The 18,687-nt window shown below is 63.8% G+C and overlaps 2 protein-coding genes across 5 annotated transcripts in view; one reads left to right on the forward strand and one right to left on the reverse strand.

Annotated features, from left to right (window-relative positions):
- KCNE2 (potassium voltage-gated channel subfamily E regulatory subunit 2) overlaps positions 1-18,687 on the forward strand; it is a 286,345-nt gene that overhangs the window by 189,433 nt on the left and 78,225 nt on the right. The gene's annotated exons all lie outside the window — the stretch shown is intronic.
- The window catches only part of RUNX1 (RUNX family transcription factor 1), a 148,977-nt gene that overhangs the window by 38,034 nt on the left and 92,256 nt on the right, over positions 1-18,687 (reverse strand). For all 4 annotated transcript variants that reach the window (XM_084873663.1, XM_084873661.1, XM_084873662.1 and 1 more), the window contains one exon: positions 12,023-12,127. In XM_084873663.1, coding sequence (XP_084729789.1) covers positions 12,023-12,127 — 105 coding nt within the window. The remainder of the gene's footprint in view (positions 1-12,022; positions 12,128-18,687) is intronic.

Genomic DNA, 18,687 nt, shown 5'->3' on the forward strand with positions numbered 1-18,687 from the left:
CAGAGTGTCTGGGGGTCAGGGGGCAGAGGGCCTGGGGGTCAGAGGGCAGAGGGGCAGAGGGCAGAGGGCCTGGGGGTCAGAGGGCAGAGCGCAGCACCAGGACCGGGGAGGGTTCTGCCTCAGAAAGAGCGCCAGCTGGCAGGAAGGCACAGAGCTCCCCAGCAGGCTCCGTGCCCGTTCCCATCGCCCTCTCCTGGGCACCAGGAGTGCTGAAGACCCTGTGCTGGGGCCCGTGGGCGGCCCAGGGGCGTGTGTGTGGGAGACCACGCTGAATGCACGGCCCTCGGCGCTTGGAAGAAAGGCCACGTTTGGTGCCTGCTGTGGCCACCACGCCTGGGGACCAGGTGCCACCAAGAAGCCCCCCCCCACACACACACGCCATCTCAGCTCTGTCGCCTCGGCAGGCACAGCGGGCACTCCTGTCCTGTATGATGTACGGTAGACGTGTCATACACAGATGTGCTAGTTAATGCAACCTGAGAGATACAGCAGGGATGCTAGCATACGCTGTAGTAGAACACACAAGACACATACATGCTTACATGTCATCCAGTGGTCTGTAAACACAGGAAGCTTCTCCAGTCTCTTCCCAGGTCTTTAAGCCAAGGGCGCAGCACCACAAGGTTGGGGTACTTCAGGTGGGGGTGAGGGGGGCGGGAATGGCGGGAAGGGCCAGGACGTCGGCCTCTGTCTGAACGCACGTGTGGGAGGCGGAGTGCCGAGCAGTGATGTTATTTACCCCTGTCACCAGCGGCCAAGAAAGAGTCTGAAAACACACCCTCCCTCCCCCACTGCATGCTCAGCGCACGCAGGAACCCCAAATTTTTCTAAAAATTATTTATGAAATTGATGGGGGTGACGTTGCTCAACACGCTCCTGTCAGTTTCACGCGTGGGTTCCTATGTGATAAGACCTGTGTGTGGCAGCGTGTGCCCCGCCCGGAGCCAGAGCTTCCCTGTGCCCTCACAGCAGGGCCTCCCCCCCCAGCAGCCACCCCTCCCAGGCAGACTGGTCAGCTCCGGTCCAGCCCCAGGGCGAGGGCTGAGGAAGAGGACAACATGGCCCCGAGGCCCCCAGCTGCCCGGCCTCCTGCTGCGCGCACAGGCCCGACCCCTTGGGTCTCCCCTCGCCCGCCCGCCCGCCCGCCCGCGCAGGGCACATGCCGCACATTCCTGGCCGGGGCGCCGGCGTGCTCAGACAGGCCCGAGCCGGAGTCCCCGCCAGGCTGTGGCGGTGCGGCCCCGAAGGATGCGCCGGTGAGCGGGTGAGCGGGCGAGGGCGTGAACGAGTCCCCTTCCTGGCACAGCTCGTCCTGGAGCACCTCGGTGACCTCGGGTGACCCGAGTGACCTCTACCCCTACTGACGGATGCCAGAAAGGCCCGCCCATCCCTAGGAGCCCTGCCCAGTGCCCGCCGGGCAGCAGGGCCAGGCCGATGGTTCCCACACCTCTCCGGTGTCACACATGCCAGCTGGGCGCTGGGCGGGCGTGGGGGCAGAGAGCCAGGGCGGCCAGGCCTGGGAGACGCTGAGCAGCCTCCGGTGCGAGGGGACGGGGCGGGGCGGCCAGCACTCTGCCCCGAGCACCGACGTGTCACTGGGTTGTTTCTAACAGGCGGTGTACCCCGCCTCCCCCGCCCCCCGCACGCCCCCCGCAGGCCCCCCCACTCCCTCCCTCCCGCTCACAGAATGCTTTTTTGCCTCCTCGCCAGTCTGACTCCTGTTCCCCGTGGTTAGCACCCACCTCTGAGGGCCTCTGTTTGGGGGGGCGGAGGCCTCTGTTAGGGGGGGCGGGGGCCTCTGTTTGGGGGGGCGGGGGGCCTCTGTTGGGGGGGCAGGGGCCTCTGTTGGGGGGGCAGGGGCCTCTGTTTGGGGGGGCAGGGGCCTCTGTTTGGGGGGGCGGGGGGCCTCTGTTGGGGGGGCGGGGGCCTCTGTTTGGGGGGGCGGGGGCCTCTGTTTGGGGGGGCGGGGGCCTCTGTTGGGGGGGTGGGAGTCTTGCCCCGCTCGGGACTCTGAGGGGCACAGCGGGCGAAGAGAACACGGCGCACCGCCTGCTGGGTGCGGGGGGCTTAGCGGAAAAGCGCTATTGGCCCAGGACACACGCCCGCTCACCCTGCTGACCCCGGAGCCAGCGAGGGCCGTGGACGGGGAGGCCGCTGCACCCTCCCTGGCCGCCCAGCCACTGTCCTTCCTCCCCCTCCCCCCCCTCCCCGGGGACCCAGCGGGGCCAGCACCCGGCGGCTCCACAGCAGGGACGCCCAGGAGCCGCCTCCCCAAGGACGCCTCGCACTGGCCTCTCCCCTGAGCTCCTCTGTGCCAGAGCCTGTCTCAGCTCCCGGGGCCCGTAGCTCGGCTTGAGGGTGACGGAGCCTCTGCCAGGCCCGAGGGCCCCTCCTGCCCTGCCTGGCTCTGCCCCCCCACCCCCTGCCCTGCCCGGCTCTGCCCCCCCACCCTGCCCTGCCCGGCTCTGCCCCCCCCCCCTTTATCCACTTCTGCTTCCTCCCTCCGGCAGCTGCCGCAGACACAGTGAGGCTACTGTGCGGCTGTGCCAGCGGCCGGGCTCCCGGGCGCACAGGCCGGTTATTCTCCGGTGTTTGCCTTGGCGCGGCGGCCGGTGAGTCAGGCGCTGCAGCCTTTCGGCGGGAAGTGTGCGGTCAGCGGGCTGCCTGCGGCCAGATGGGGAGATAGCGGGCCTGCCGGGAGCGGCCGGACCCGGGCCCGGGCCCAGGAGGGGCCTCAGCGTCTCCCCGCCGGCGGGGCCTCCGCCGGGCCCGTGGCCTGCACAGTCCGGCACTGTGTGGCCCAAAGGGTGTCTCCCTTTCTGAAAAGGGTGCTGACGCCGCGGGAGGCCTCGCGAGGGCTTCCCGCTCATGCTCACGCTCTGGAGGGGACCTTCGCTTCCCTCTCTTGCCGGCGGGGGGAGTGAGCGGATGCACCCGCTGCCACCCCCTCCTCCTGCCCCCCCCCTCCCCCCCAGTCCTGGGTCTCTGTCCCCCAGGCTGGCAGCGGTCACAGGCCCTGGGCTCTGGCGGTGGGAACACAGCAGCCACCCCACAGACATCAGGCCCCGTGTCCAGAAGCCGAAAGGGATCGTGAGATCACCCTCCCCCCTCCCCCCTCAGTCTGCAGATGGCCGAACAGGTTCTGAGGAGGGCTGAGGGCCAGGAGCCCGGAGGGAGAGGCAGCCGGGCCAGAGGCTGGTTCCCAGGCCGGGCCACGCCCTCGCCCAGGGCTCAAGATTCTTTCCGGCTCACGGAGGCCTGTGAGGAGCCCAGCCCCCAGACTCAGGTTTCAGCCTCTTCCAGCTCCCCCTCCCGCCCGGCTCCTGTTTATTTTCAGACGCTGAATCACCGGGCCATGGCAGGGCTCCTCCGCCCGCTCCGCTCCCCGAGTCCTCGCCGCCCGGCCTGCCCTGGGGCGGCAGCTGCCGGGCTGCCCTGGGAACCTGGCACCGCGGTCCGGGGGTGTCAGGTTTCTCCCCTGAAACCCGACCCAGGAACCTCAGGCCGGCAGCACACAGACAAGCCCGCGGACAGAGAGGAGGAGCAGGATGGAACCGGCGAACGGAGACCGTCCACCCGCGCGGCCTCTCACGGGGAGAGCGGCTCAGAGTCACGCAGACGAGGCGGCGTTGGGTTTTGGAGAAGAGACCGGGGACAAGGGGACACGGTGTGAGGGCCGGCCCGAGGGAGCGCCCACCTCTCGCACCCCACGGTCCTCAGGGCCACGGGGTGCCCGGCCGGTGGCCGCTGTCCCCAGGCTGAGGGAGACCCCAGAGCTCGGCCTGCAGGGGGCTGACCGTGCGCGCACCTTCCTTTCTTTCTCTACATTCTCTCTCATCCACCCAGACAGCCACAGCGAGGGGAAATCCACCCCCAAGAAGCCAGGAATGTGTCATTTAGCTGGTTTTCACAGACACAAGCAATAAATGTTTCCATCATTTCCCTGTCATCTGATCACACAGCTGTCATCTAACGGGGGGACTGTCCACGGGGTGGCAAAAGTAGGTTCACTATTGTGAACATGGGAACATCGTTTATTATTATTTTTTTAAAATATATTTCATTGATTTTTTACAGGAGGAAGGGAGAGAGATAGAGAGCTAGAAACGTCAATGAGAGAGAAACATCGACCAGCTGCCTCTTGCATACCCCCTACTGGGGATGTGCCCGCAACCAACGTACATGCCCTTGACCGGAATCGAACCTGGGACGTTTCAGTCCACAGGCCGACGCTCTACCACTGAGCCACACCGGTTTTGGCCATCGTTTATTTTTTGTTGTTGTTATTTATTGATTATTATGTTATTGTGATACAACCAGAGCTAACCATTGCCACCCCCCCCCCCATCCCCACCCTGGAGATGACCTCAGCTCCTCCAAAACAGCCCTCTGCACGGACACAGCTCCGATCACCGTCCCGCCCTCTCGGACGGCCGGTGGAAGCTTCCAGAAGCTGAGTCCTGCCGGGTCCCACAGCAGCCAGAGTGCGAACGCCGGGCTGAGGATCAGCCACGTTCAGACAGAGCCTTGTCTGGAAGGACACCTTTCTGCAGGGAAGCAGGGCCCGGCGAGGAGAGAGCGGCTGCTGCTCCGAGCGCCAGTGTTCGGGGTGAGAGCGGGAGGGGGAAGGAGGGGAGAGAAAGCCCGTATTGTGTTGTGCTCGGAGCCCCGGGTGTTTGGAAGTTGGCACCGGCCGCTCTGTGGCCCCCACCTGGTGGAGCCCCAGGAGTTTCCCGGGGAAGGCTCGGCCTGCCGGGTGTGTGTGTGTGTGTGTGTGTGTGTGTGTGTGTGTGGTGTGTGCTGTAAGGGGCCCTGGCCCTGCGTGCCGCCTGCACCAGCCGCTCCCCAGTAAGGACGCCATCTTCCCGGCTCCCCAGAGGACGCTGAGCTGGGCGGCCGCTCTGTCTGGGCGGAGAGGCGAGGCTGAAGGTGGCAGCCAGCGTCCCCCGGGGTGGCCATGTCCCCGCAGGTAGCCTCTGGGCTATCTCATTCGATCCTCACCCCCGGGGAGGGAGAGCCCCAGCCCACACTGCGGATGGGGAAACGGGCAGGCAGGCAGGGAGAGGAGGAGCAGGCCGGCCCAGCTCCGATCCGGGCCTCCCCGCCTCCTGTCTGAACTGGGGCCTGCCCGCTGGCCGTATCGGAAATGACCGCTCAGAGTCTCTCCTCGTTAGAACGGGCGGATTGGAGAGAGCATCACACCACCGAGAAGCCCAAGGAAAACAGGGTGAGGTCAGGGGCACCTCCACAAGGACCGTCCATGTGTCCAGCCCCGAGGAGTGACTCATTCAGGCCGTTACTTTCTACCCTCGATCAGGGGACAGGTCGCCCGGCCACGGTGAGCCAGGCCAGACCAGCCAGGCCAATACCATCATCTCCGTGCTCGGCGCTCGGCGTTGGGTCCAGAAACAGGAAGCCCAGGACGGCCTCTGTGTGGGCCACACCGGCTGCAGGGGCCCCGCGCCGGCTCATAGGGAAGTCACGGGAGGACGGACCCAGGCTCGGCCGTCCTCCGGCTGACGGCCCAGGGAGGGGCGGGCCCTCTGACGGGACTCTTTCCGAAGGAAAAGGGCAGCCCGGCTGGTGTGGCTCAGGGGTTGAGCGTCGACCTATGAACCAGGAGGTCGTGGTTCAATCCCCAGGTTGCGGGCTCAGTCCCCAGTGGGGCGTGCAGGAGGCAGCTGATGGATGATTCTCATCATGGATGTTTCTCTCTTTCTCCCTCTTCCTTCCTCTCTGAAATCAATAAAAAATATATTTAAAAAAAGGAAAAAGGGCAGGTAGAAAGACACTTGGCTTTCTACGCCGTCTCTCATTTGTAAATATTCCTCCAGGACGTGCAGCTCCTGGCTGGAGTGAACGTGGTTTTTAATCCTCACCCCAGGGTATGCTTTTCCACTGACTTCTAGAGCGAGCGAGAAGAAGGGAGCAGCGGGGAGAGAGACAGGGATGTGAGGGGGAGACCGGTCCGTTGACTCCCACACTCGTCCCCACTGGGGCTGGGGAGCTCACAGCTAAGGTACGTGCCCTTGACTGGGCATCGAACCCACGACCCTCTCGTCCGAAGGCCGATCTCTGACCACAGAGCACCGGCCGGTGAGCGTGGGCTGTGCTGGGAGCCCTGAGGGCTGCGGTGGACGTGGGACGGACAGAGGCCCAGGCACGTTTTGGAAAAGACCTACTTGGTGGCTGGCAAGTGCCACCAGCACCAATGCTGCTTAACAGAACCCCCCCCTGCTCCCCCCTCCCTCCGTTCACCTTCCCCGCCGGGAGGCAGGGCCGTGGACACACAGGGGACTCCCGGAAAAGACACTGGACTGCGTGCTGGGTCTCCACACAGAAGGAAAACGGGGGAAAATCAAAATGCATAAATGTTTAAACAAAGCTAAAAGAGGCGACGCTGCGCAGCTTCATGAATTTTTAACCTTCGGATTCTCGAGTCTCTCTTCCTGAGAGCGGCCTCACGGCCAAGGGCGTCAGGCTCTGCCGTCTCCCCGAGGCTCAGGGTCCCAGGTGGGCTCCCACCACCCGGGGCGGCCGCACTCAGACCCCCCCCCCTGCCCCGGCCCACCCACAGCCACCATCCTGCGCAGGCACAGCCAGGCCCGCACCGAGGGGGGCCGCCCACGCGGTTAGCAGGTGCCCTGTGGGGACCCACCCGTGATCACAGTGGGTGCCCAGGAACGGGGGCAGCGGGAAGCTGATGCGTTACGCATAGCCAGGCAATCTAAAAAGCCAAGGACAAGCCCTCTGAAAGCGGGAGGCAGAGAGAGACGCCACAGCCTGGCCGGGCGGGGGGCGGTTAAGGCGCCGGGTCGGCGAGGCCACGGCGCTGCCGCCCAGGCCGGCCGGTGGGGAACCGGGTTTCCTGACGTTTTCCTGTTCCCGTCCAGTGGGAACTCGTCAGGGGCGACCTCACTCCACAGCCTGTATGACTCCAGGCAGGCGGGAGAGCACTGACCGGCCTCGGTGCACCCACTGGCCTGGGGGCGCCCACGTGACCCCACGCCCCGTCAGGACCCAGAGGCCTTTGCACTCATTTCAAACTGAGAATGAAAGCCTCCATGCAGAAGGAGCTTTTCCTCTTAGCCCTTAACCCGGCGATAGAGCAACTCAGTTCTCGGCCTCAGTGGGTGGCACTGGGCGATGTGGCACTGGGCGGTGTGGCTCTCAGTGAGGTGGCTCCAGTGGTGTGGCTCTCAGTGGGGTGGCACTGGGCAGTGTGGCACTGGGTGGTGTGGCTCTCAGTGGTGTGGCTCTCAGTGGGGTGGCTCTCAGTGGGGTGGCTCTCAGTGGGGTGGCACTGGGCGATGTGGCACTGGGCGGTGTGGCTCTCAGTGGTGTGGCTCTCAGTGGGGTGGCTCTCAGTGGGGTGGCACTGGGCAATGTGGCACTGGGTGGTATGCCTCTAAGTAGGGTGGCACTGGGTGGTTGAGTGCCACCCATGAACCAGGAGGTCACGGTTCGATTCCCAGTCAGGGCACAGGCCTGGGTTGAGGGTTCGATGCCCAGTGTGGGGCGTGCAGGAGGCAGCCAAACAATGAGTCTGTCATCATTGATGTTTCTCTCTCTCCACTCCCTTCCTCCCTGAAATCCATAAAAATATGTTTCTAAAAAAGACCCACTTCAAGCGAAGTAACAAAGTGACAGTGACTGATCGCTACCACCCGAGATGACAGACCGAAGCTGCCTGGCACTCCCCTGACCGCTCAGGAACACGCGTGACACACGCACCCCTCGCACAGCCGCCATGGAGCCTCGCCACGGGGACCGGACTGCTCGCCGGGTGGCCCCCGGTCCCGTGACCCCCGCAGCCGGCACCGGGAGAGGGGTGGGGGTGCCATGCCCCACGCCCCTCGGTCCCCACGGAGGCCCAGCTCCCCACGTGGACCCCGCAGAGACAGACACGGAGCCGGCACCAAACGTGTGACCTCGTGGCTGCCTCCCGCCCCAGGGAACCGGCGACCCTTCCCGCCAGTACAGACGGACCGCGGCCGGGCTGGGGCTCTGTCTCCCCCGAGGGCAGGGCGCTCAGAGCAGAACGTACGGACGAACCCTCCGAACATGGCGTGTCTGAGACCGGCCTCAGTCCACTCCTAACGGCAGCCGCGCCTGCAGGCCCCGTGTCTGGCCGCTGCGTCAGTGCGGCCGCCGGCCGGGGCCTGGGAGCGGGCCTCCCCCCGCCCTGCTCAGCCCCCGCCGGCTCCGGGGAGACGGTGCCCGCGCTGTGTGCGGGGCGGGGTGGCTGGCACTGCGGCTGTCACCATCGTCAGGAGTCTTCTTGATAAGAGAAGATGACTGGGTGGAAGTCACTTCATCAGCCACAGGCACAGCCCGGACACGTCTCTCCCGCGGGTTCCTGGACCAGACCAGTTACACCCGCGCTGCAGGGACCCTCACAGTCCCCTGCACGTGAAGCAGACGTGCCCTCCGCCTCATGAAGGTCCGTGTCCCATGGGCGGCCGTGTGCTCTCAGGAGCACAGAGAACGGCCCGCCGCTGGAATCTCAGCACGCCCTTAGCGAAGCCGGTGGCTGGCGGCACAGGCCCGTCCGTCGGAGGACTGAACTGTAAGCCCCGGTTAAGAAGCCGGCTGGCCTGGAAACGAGAGCGGCAGGACACGCCGTGTTCCGGAGTCCCCCAGCGCCCAGCCTGTGACCGGCTCCTTCCACCCGGGCAGACGTCAGCCCAGAAACGGCGGTGTTTGTTTGGTTAACCTTTTCCGTTTTTAATTGGGTCACTCCGTGTTCCAGATGTAGCAGACTCCTGGCTAGACAGGTGACGGACGGCTCATGACATCAGAGTGACTGTCTGAACCCCACAGCCCGGGGACACCCCCACCCCCCGCCGCGGGCTCACCCTCCTCGCCCTCTGCCCAGCCAAACATCCTCCTGGCACCGAGCTGGGCACACCCTCCAGCCCCGCACGGAGCACCTGCCAGGCACATGGCTGCAGTGCAGACACACGGACAGAGCCAGAGGCTGATTAGGTCCCAAAACGGAAGATAGAAGCCCGGCCGGCATGGCGCAGTGGGTGAGCGCTGACCTGTGAACCAGGAGGTCACAGTTCGATTCCTGGTCAGGGCACAGGCCCAGGTTGCAGGCTCCATCCCCAAAGGGGGATGTGCAGGAAGTAGCCGACCAATGATTCTCTCTCATCATCTATATATATATATATATATATATATATATATATATATATATTCCTCTCCCTTCCTCTCTGAAGTCAATAAGAAAGTTTACTTAAAAAAAAAAAAATAACGCCAAAAAACTATTGGACTTGGCCGTGCCAGGCCATTCTGCAAGAATTACCCAGAATCCCAGCAGCATAATGAAGGTACATGGTGTTCTTGCTCATCATGGAGGTGACACTGTCTGGGCCTCCTGACCCCCATGAGGGACCTCCGCACCACCTCCGAGGTGACTGTGAGGCAGCCCCTGTGCCCCAGACACAGAGCAGCCCACCTGCCTGTCGATGGAAGGATGGATGGATGGATGGAGAAAAGGCAGTGTATGAAAATGAGTGTGTGTTAGTGTGTGTGTGTGTGAGTATATGTGTGTGAGTGTATGTGTATATGAGTCTGTGAGTATGTGTGTGTGTGCGTGAGTGTGTGTGTGTGTGTGTATGGGTGTGTGTGTGTGAGTGTGAGTGTGTGTGTGTGAGTGTGTGTGTGTGTGAGTATATGTGTGTGAGTGTATGTGTATATGAGTGTGAGTATGTGTGTGTGTGCGTGAGTGTGTGTGTGAGTGTATGGGTGTGTGAGTGTGTGTGAGTGTGAGTGAGTGTGTGTGAGTGTGTGTGTGTGTGAGTGTGTGAGTATGTATCGCACACAGCAGAGTACAGCTCAGCCAAGAGAAAGGAGGAAATCCTCTATCAGCCAGGACTCGGACGGACCTGGAGGGCATTGTGCGGAGTGCGGTGAGTCAGCAGACAGGAAGAGCACTGTGACCCGTGCAGAGCCTGAAGAACGGAACCAGAGGCGCAGGGAAGACCGGTGGCTGCCCGGGTGTGTGTGTGTGTGTGTGTGTGTGTGTGTGTGTGTGTTAGTATGTGTGTGTAGGAGTGTGAATGTGTGTGTATGAGTGTGTGTGTATGTGTGTGTGTGTGTGTGTGTGAGTATGAGTATGTGTGTGTGTGTGTGTGTGAAAACGAGTGACATTGGCCAAAGGGTACACACTTCCGGTGAGAAGAGGACTAAGCCCTGGGGTGGGATGCACCGATGTGACTAGTGAACAGCATGTGTTTAGTGTCTATGTGATCACTGCTAAAAGGAGTTCTCACCACACACACACACACACACACACACACACAGATATACACACACATACACAAACATACACACATACATGCACACACACAGGCACACCTATGCACACACACGCACACACTGCAGCTGTGAGGCGATGGGTGTGCTAACCGACCTCACTGTGACAAGCATTCCACAACATAAACATTTAAGCGAATCCTTTTGCAGATTTTAAACTTACTATGTCCGTGACCTCCCCATAAAGCTGGGAAAAATTGTTAACTTTCTCTTTAAAAAAAGTAGCGTCATCAGAAAGAAGCATTTCCCTCTGTGAACCGAGGACAGACAGCAGCAGAACCCGCAGTCCCTGAGCCTCCGGCCGCACAGGCTGGGAGACAGCCCCCCGCCCCCGGCTGTGCCCACCTTTTCCCGGAGCCCCGGGAACGGGCTCTGTCCCTGCACCGGACGGAACACCACATCGGGGGCCCTCCTGGTGGGCCGCTTTCTGAGGGGCTCTTCCACTCTGGGGGCTCGGGGAAGCTGAGGCAGGGCCTGGGATGGCTCTAGCCGGGGACCGGCCAGCCAGGAGGCGGCGGCCGGGACCAGGGCACAGACGGCCACAGGATGCTCTGAGCACGGGATGACACGCTGAGAGCCATGCCAGGGCGGCCTCAGAGAGTCCACAAGCTCCCCCACCGGGCGAGTCCTCAGCGGGACCGGCCGGGGCGACGCCAGGGAGACGCAGGGGGTGGGGGCTCCCCGGGCCCCCCGACGCCCCAGCTCCTTCTCTGCCCTCGTTCACTCTCACACAGGGCACTCAGCGGCCTCCCATCCCGCAGGCGAGGGAGGAACCAGGCCAGAGGGGCTCCGTGACCTGCTGGAGGCGGGAGGCCTGAGCCAGACCCCGCCTGTCTGCCCGGAGCCCGGTCCGTGCCCCCGTCTGCCAGCCCGGCCCCTGCAGCTCAGCCTCCAGGGCCAGTAGGGAGCCCCGGGGTTACCGTCCCCCCTGAGCAGAGACCCTGAGCTCCCGCCGGGGACCCCAATACCGTGGGGCACAGGGACGCGGGGCGGGGCCCAGGCGGCTCCCCAGACCTGGCCCGGGAGTGGGCCCCCCCCCCCCCCCCCCGGAAGGGCGCGGCCGGGGAGCGTGTCACCCCAGTGTTTACCCGAAGATAGCCATTAAGTCACCGGGAAGACATCCCTCCGCAGACTAAACAAGACACTCCTTTTTCAGAAGCTGTCCGCAGAGAGGCTGCTTGTTTGGCGCCATCTTTCTATATTTACTGGTCCCCGTCCCCTCCACCCATCCCCCCCGCTAACCCCAGAGCACCCTCCTGCCACCCACTCTCTAGTTAAACAATCCGGTAATAGGATTTCCACCCGTGCCGCCCAAGCAAAACGGCCCTTCTCATCTCTCCACCCCCAGCCCTCACGGATGGCATCAGGCCTTGTGGTCCACTCTGACCCTCAGGCCTTTCTTCGGTCACCCCTGTGCCTGCCCGCGGCCATTCACTGTTTGTCTCTGATCCCGTGGGACCCCACGTGTTGGAGGGACCCGTGCTCGGTCTCACGCAGCCCGATGTGGTTCTGACAGGCATGTGAGCGGCCTCACCTGCTCTGGCATCCAAGGAGGTTTCCGAGTGAGGCAGTGTCCCTCCTCCCGCGGGCCCGGCCGCAGCCCCGCCCGCAGAGGCGGCAGCCACATCGGAGCGATGCCAGCGGAACCCGAGGGTTCCAGGACCCTGTGCCCGGTGCCGGCCCCGAGGGGCCCACTTACTTCGAGGTTCCCGGGGCCCGTCCACGGTGATCTTGATGGCTCGGTGGTATGTGGCGACCTGCGGCGGGTTCGTGAAGACGGTGATGGTCAGCGTGAAGCTCTTCCCTGCGGACAGAGGAGAGGAATGAGCGGCGGCCGGCTCGCACCTGCAGCCAGACTGCCCGCGCACGTGGCCCTCCCGGGCTCAGCACGTCATGACTGTGGGCTTCTCCCTCTGCCTGGAGTGTGACTGTAAGTTCTGAGACGCAACAATGTAACACTTCACACCGATACAGCACAGACACCGCAACACTCACAAAGACACAGACACTGTAACACTTACACAGACACTGTAACACTCACACAGACACAGACCCTGTAACACTCACACAGACACAGTACAGACCCTGTAACACTCACACAGACCCTGTAACACTCACACAGACGCTGTAACACTCACACAGACCCTGTAACAATCACACAGACACAGTGCAGACCCTGTAATACTCACACAGACCCTGTAACACTCACACAGACGCTGTAACACTCACACAGACCCTGTAACACTCACACAGACACAGTGCAGACCCTGTAATACTCACACAGACACTGTAACACTCACACAGACGCTGTAACACTCACACAGACCCTGTAACACTCACACAGACACAGTGCAGACCCTGTAATACTCACACAGACCCTGTAACACTCACACAGACGCTGTAACACTCACACAGACCCTGTAACACTCACACAGACGCTGTAACACTCACACAGACGCTGTAACACTCACACAGACCCTGTAACACTCACACAGACCCTGTAACACTCACACAGACACAGTGCAGACCCTGTAACACTCACACAGACCCTGTAACACTCACACAGACACAGTGCAAACCCTGTAATACTCACACAGACCCTGTAACACTCACACAGACGCTGTAACACTCACACAGACCCTGTAACACTCACACAGACGCTGTAACACTCACACAGACGCTGTAACACTCACACAGACCCTGTAACACTCACACAGACCCTGTAACACTCACACAGACGCTGTAACACTCACACGGACCCTGTAACACTCACACGGACCCTGTAACACTCACACAGACGCTGTAACACTCACACAGACACAGCGCAGACGCTGTAACACTCACACAGACCCTGTAACACTCACACAGACACAGTGCAGACCCTGTAACACTCACACAGACCCTGTAACACTCACACAGACGCTGTAACACTCACACAGACACAGCGCAGACGCTGTAACTCTTCACACAGACAAAGCCTTCCTTCACTCACACAGGATCAGGAGGGATTGGGGGGTTGTTTTCTTTCCACTGGAGACCCAGGGGGTGTGGGATGGGACGGGCAGCTATCCACTCCCTCCCGCCCCTGCCTCCCCTTTTACAAACCCAAGGCAAAGGCGAGGAAAACCCCCCAATCCCTCTTCACCTTGAGGGCTGCCTGTGCCGCTGGGATTCAGGGAGATGGGATCCCTAGGACCGAGGACAGGCTGAAGGGAAAGACCTCCGTGTTTCACAAATGCTAAACGCCGGCTGGTTTTCAGTCGTGTGTGTAAACGCTGGGTGTTGTGAGAGGCACCCGTGGAACTGGCTGAGGCCCCAGTCAACCCTGGGGCCTCAGGGAGTGCAGCGACAGATGGAGCCTCAGCAGGCTCCATGTCTGTGCCCGTGACTTCCCTCCGGACACGTCACGTACATGCAGGCCTCAGTGCCCTCGCCTGGAGGATGGGCACACGGTCCCTGGTGGAACGGGGGAGGGCACCTTAGTTACCACCAGCAAAACCGCCGCGCCTGTGTGTGCGTGTGCGCTGCGCTCCCTGTGATACGCCTTGTTCTCCGTGTCCCACACCAGGATGCGAAGGTGTGACGAGGCCTGCTGTCCAGACCGCCTAGAACACCCACGTAAGAGCTTCCCTTATGTGTGGCGTGAAGCGAAACCGAAAGAAAGGAAAACAAAGCACGCCCCCTGCTCCCTCGTCTGCTCCCCAAACCTTCAGAACCAGCCTGTCCTCCTCCCCACTAGAAGGAGCAGACATCCCCACTGCTCTGCCCGCGGATAGACAGGCCCAGAACACCCCCGTGAGCGTACCACTGGCCACAGCCACAGTGACGCCCGATCGTGCAAACCCCGCCCAGCGCGGCTCTGTGCTGGCTATTGGAAGCCCGTGATGGCCAAGGCCAGGGCCGGCCCGTCTGGCAGGCGAGCGAGCGGTCACGGAGGGCCGGAGCCCCGGAGGCCCCCAGAGGCCCCCACCCACGCTCCCCCCCACCAGCCGCCTCCCCTCTGGGCCTGGGGGAGCACCTGTGGGCTGCAGCCACGGGGACCCCCTGCCCACATCCCCAGGTGGCACCCAGATCGGTTTCTACCCACACGGGGCCGCCGTGGAGGGACGGGCAGAGGGGCAGGCCCAGCCCAGCGAGGGGGCTGCCCATGGGGAGGCGCACGCCCACAGCGGCTGCCATCTCGCTGCTGGGGATGTGAAGGCGTGGCCCTGTCTCTGAGCATCTCGGCCAGTCTGTCCCCCTCCGTCCACCCCGCCAGAGGTACCGCCTCCAGCGTCCGGACGGAACCCCACAGCCCCCTCTTCTTACACCACCCTCTCCCGCAGCCGGAACCCCTCCTCTGTGCCCTCTCAGAGCCACAGTGGGTGTTTCTGCTCCCGCCTTCCTTCCTCCGCCACCTCCCGGCCAGGCCCCCTGCGGCTGCCGGCCTCGAAATCCGTGATGATGCGGCTGTCTCCAGGCCTGCTGCCCTGCACCAGCGGCCTGGACAGCTGGATGCAGCTCTGGTCTGAGGCCAGGCGTCCAGACCCAGGTGCCGGCAGAGCCGTGCCCCTGCCTGGCCTGGCCCGGCGTCTGATGGCCGCTGGCAGCCCTGACGTGGCCTGGCCTCCAGAGCGCGGGCCCAGCCTCTGCCTCCATCACCCGTGGCCTCCTCCGTGGCCTCATCCCGTGTCTCTTCCCGTGGCTCTTCCCGTGGCTCCTCCCGTGGCTCCTCCCCAAACCTCCCTCCTCAGGAGGACAGGGTGGCTGGGCACCGGCCGCCCAGAGCTGCAGGCCCTCCTCCGCGGATCCTGCCGGCGCACCCTGTGTAAACGGGCCCATTGGGGGGTCCCGGGAAGTGCGTTTTCAGGGAACGGCGCAAACCCCGTGCCCGGGTCCTGGTCCTGGCCCTGCGGGGCGGCTGCTCTCAGGCCCCTCACCCCCGAGGCGGCCAAGCGTGTAGCCACCCGGCTCTCCGTGTCCTAAAGCCGCGGTCGGCACACGGCGGCTCGCGAGCCACGCGCGGCTCTTTGGCCCCTTGAGTGTGGCTCTTCCACAAAACACCACGGCCTGGGCGAGTCTGTTTTGAAGAAGTTTAAGTTTAAAAATGTGGCTCTCCAGAGAAATGTCAATCATTGTGCTGCTGATATTTGGCTCTGTGGACGGAGGAGTGTGCCGACCGCTGGCCTAAAGGGCAAATGAAGAATCGTCCTCTCATCCTATTGGCGCTGGGGGTCTGCGTGGACGCACCTCTCGCACACTTTCCCACGTGCGATGACACTCTCATGACATAAACAAGACAGAATTCAGCGTTGTCCCCGCTGAGTGGGTAGCAAAGCCCAAGGCTCAGAGAGGGTAAGTCACTGGCCCCAGGTCACACAGCCATCTGCACAGCAGAGCCCCGCCCCCCGCTGATGCGCAGGGCCCTCCATGTGACTGCCACAGGGCCCTGCGCCTCCACGCGCACTCAGAGGCACCGGGGATCTGTCCCCCCTCCATCCTGCCCCCGCTGGGGCTCTCCCTGCAACCCCGATGCACCCAACGGCTCCCAACAGGAACCGCAGGCCTGGGTTCCAGTTCTAAAGCGCGTCCTCCGGAGCCGGACGGGCACCGGCTGCCGAGCCACAGGGACGCTCTGGTGGCCACAGCCTGGCTGACCTCACGGCGCAAGCGTGGAATTCAGCCACCGCGGCCTCTGTGACCTCCTCCCTCCTGGTTAAAGCTCGTTACCGACGCCCGGCGCTCTAGGTGCCTTCTGCTCTGCAGAAGTGCCTGGGCGGGCGCCTGGCCTGGGACAGGGTCCGAGAGGGGGTGCTGTCCCGGGCATCCCTCCCGGGGGTCCCCCTGCGGGCAGCTCCCAGACAGAGGGCGGCTGGCGACATCGGGGTCCCAGGTGGTGACCCTGTCCCACTTCGGGGGCCTGCCCCCACCTCCTCGCCTTCTTCCCAAGCGGACCATCGGGACCGTCCGCCGTGGGCGTGCGGACGGACGGACGCCGTGGCCCCAGGACCGGGGCCCGTGCTCTGCCCACCCTGCCCGCCGTCCCTACCCACACGCCCGCCCCGGCCGCGCCTGCAGACGGCGGGGCTGTAGCCCGGAGCACACGTGTGTGCGCCAGACTCCCCATCCCGTGACCTGCGGGCCTGGTATTTGGAGGGCGTGGGTGTGGAGTGGGAACGGCACTCAAGTGTTTTTCTCAGGCGCTGGGGCCCGGCGGGGAGAAGCCGGGGGGGGGGCAGGGGGCAGATCTGTGACCCCCCCAGCCTCCTCCCCCACCCCCGCCTTCCCCCGCTGTGGGCTCTGCGGGGGGCGGGGGGGGAGAGACAGGGCGGGGGCAGGGGGCAGATCTGTGACCCCCCAGCCTCCTCCCCACCCCCGCCTTCCCCGGTGTGGGCTCTGCGGGGGGCCGGGGGGGGGGGGGAGACAGGGCTGAGGCTGTGAGAGAGGAACGGTGAGTTCCTGCCACAGAGGGACTGATCTCGCGATCCCCTGACCCAGTGACCCCTTGGCCGTGACTCCGGCCTCAGAGAGGAGCAGAGGCCGAGGCGGAGCACGGTGATCTGAGCTGCTGCTGGGAGGCTCGCTCGGGGCCACGCTGGGGTCGCAGGCACCCTGAGGGGGCGTTCCCCATGAGAGAGCAAGGCAGGGGCCCCGGGACCTCCTTCTCCCCTCGGCCAGGGCCTGGGGTCCGGAGGGGTGCGCTGCGAGCACACACAGGGGCCTGAGCGATGGGGGAAGAGACGCGGGGACCTGAGCAGCCGGAGCGGGAGCCGGTCTGTCCCCCGCGGAGGACGGGGTGGGGGCGCGGGAACAGTGGGCCCCAGCCCGCTGCCTCTGCCACCCCGTGCTGCCATTGGGGAGCGAGCTGTGCGGCCTCGGGCAGGCTGTGGACTTCTCTGGGCCTCGGCTTTGCCCTGTGAAGTGGGGGACAACAGTCCTTCCATCCACATTAAATGGAACCGGCAGCAATCTCAGTGTAATGATCACCCAAGACGGAGGGACAGGATCCCGCCAGCCCACGCTGTGGGTGGGCCCTGTGGAGGGGCTGGGTGGGGGCCGGGTCGGGGGAGCACCAGGGCTCTGCAGGCCGGCGGAACGGGGCCCCAGACCCCCAGGAAAGCCACGCTGTCTGCTGACCTTGACGTTCAAGTTCGCTCCTGCCCGCCGGCTGGCGGATCCGTGAGGCACAGCTGAGACTGGCCTCCGGGCTCTCTGAGCCAGCCAGGCCCACGCTCCCACGGGCACGTCCCCCTCAGCGCCGTGTGGGCACCAGGCGCCAGGGCAGAGCACCACGGCTTTGTTCTGTGGGAAGAAGGTCCGGAGAATGTTCCGGACGCTGGCTGCCCCCACAGCCCCAGGGCGGGGGCCGGTGGCCTCCGGCAGCCACGTGGTCGCATAAACCCATGGTGGTCACATAGAGCCACGCCCGCCTCATGGCACCGCAGTGGCCAGACCTCAGGACGGTGGCAAACGCGCTCCCAAGGGCCGAGGGAGGCCTGAGGAGTAGAAGGTAAGAAGGCCACGCTAGCCCCGGCCGGTGTGGCTCAGTGAGTGGAACGGCCTGTGGACCGCAGGGTCCCGGGTTCCATTCCGGTCAGGCTCCTCCCCGGCCTGGGCCCTGGTTGGGCTCCTGAGGGAAGCAGCCAGTCAGTGTGTGTCTCTTATATCGTTGTTTCTCTCTGTCTTTCCCTCTCCCACTCTCTCTGAAAACCGGAGGAAAAGATATCCTGGGAAGAAGATTTAAAAAAAAGAGAGAAAAAAGAGAAGGCGCCTCAGGTCACTTCCTGCTCAGGAGCTCAGTGACATAGGTAGGTAGGGACCGGCCACGCCCTCCTCCCCACCCCCTCTCCCTCCTCGCCCTCCTCCCTCCCTCCCTGGGCCCCGGAGCCACCGGGCGGCTTCTGACAGCCTCCTTGGTGTCAGGCTGGACCCACCACGTTCTCCTTTCCGGGCAGTGCCCGTGGCTGTGACACTTGCCCGTGGTCACAGGAGGAGGGCTGTCCTCCCGGGGGCCACCTGCCCCGGTCTCAGCTCCTGACCCCCATCTCAGCCTGCCCTCACTGGCACCCCCTGCAGGAAGACGGTGCTCACCACCGAAACCCCAAACGCCAGGAAGGGCCGCTCTGCAGAGCACAGAGCGGCTGAGGGGGCTCTCTGCGAACCCGGAACCCGAGAGGCCGAAACGCCGCAGGGAGATCCCGCTTCTCCCGCGTAAGTGGCGCCGGGTCCGATGCGGATCCCGGATAACGACGCGCTAGCATTAACGTGCCCCCGCTGCCAGGAGGACTCTGAACTTGGGGCATTTTTCACAAAATACTTTTCGTGGGTAGTTCTCACGTTCCCACGGGGCAAGCTAACCCCCAATTTCACGCGTCTGCTCCCCCT

Source organism: Pipistrellus hanaki, assembly GCF_964339955.1.
Source record: "Pipistrellus hanaki genome assembly, chromosome: 2".
Taxonomy (NCBI): domain Eukaryota; kingdom Metazoa; phylum Chordata; class Mammalia; order Chiroptera; family Vespertilionidae; genus Pipistrellus; species Pipistrellus hanaki.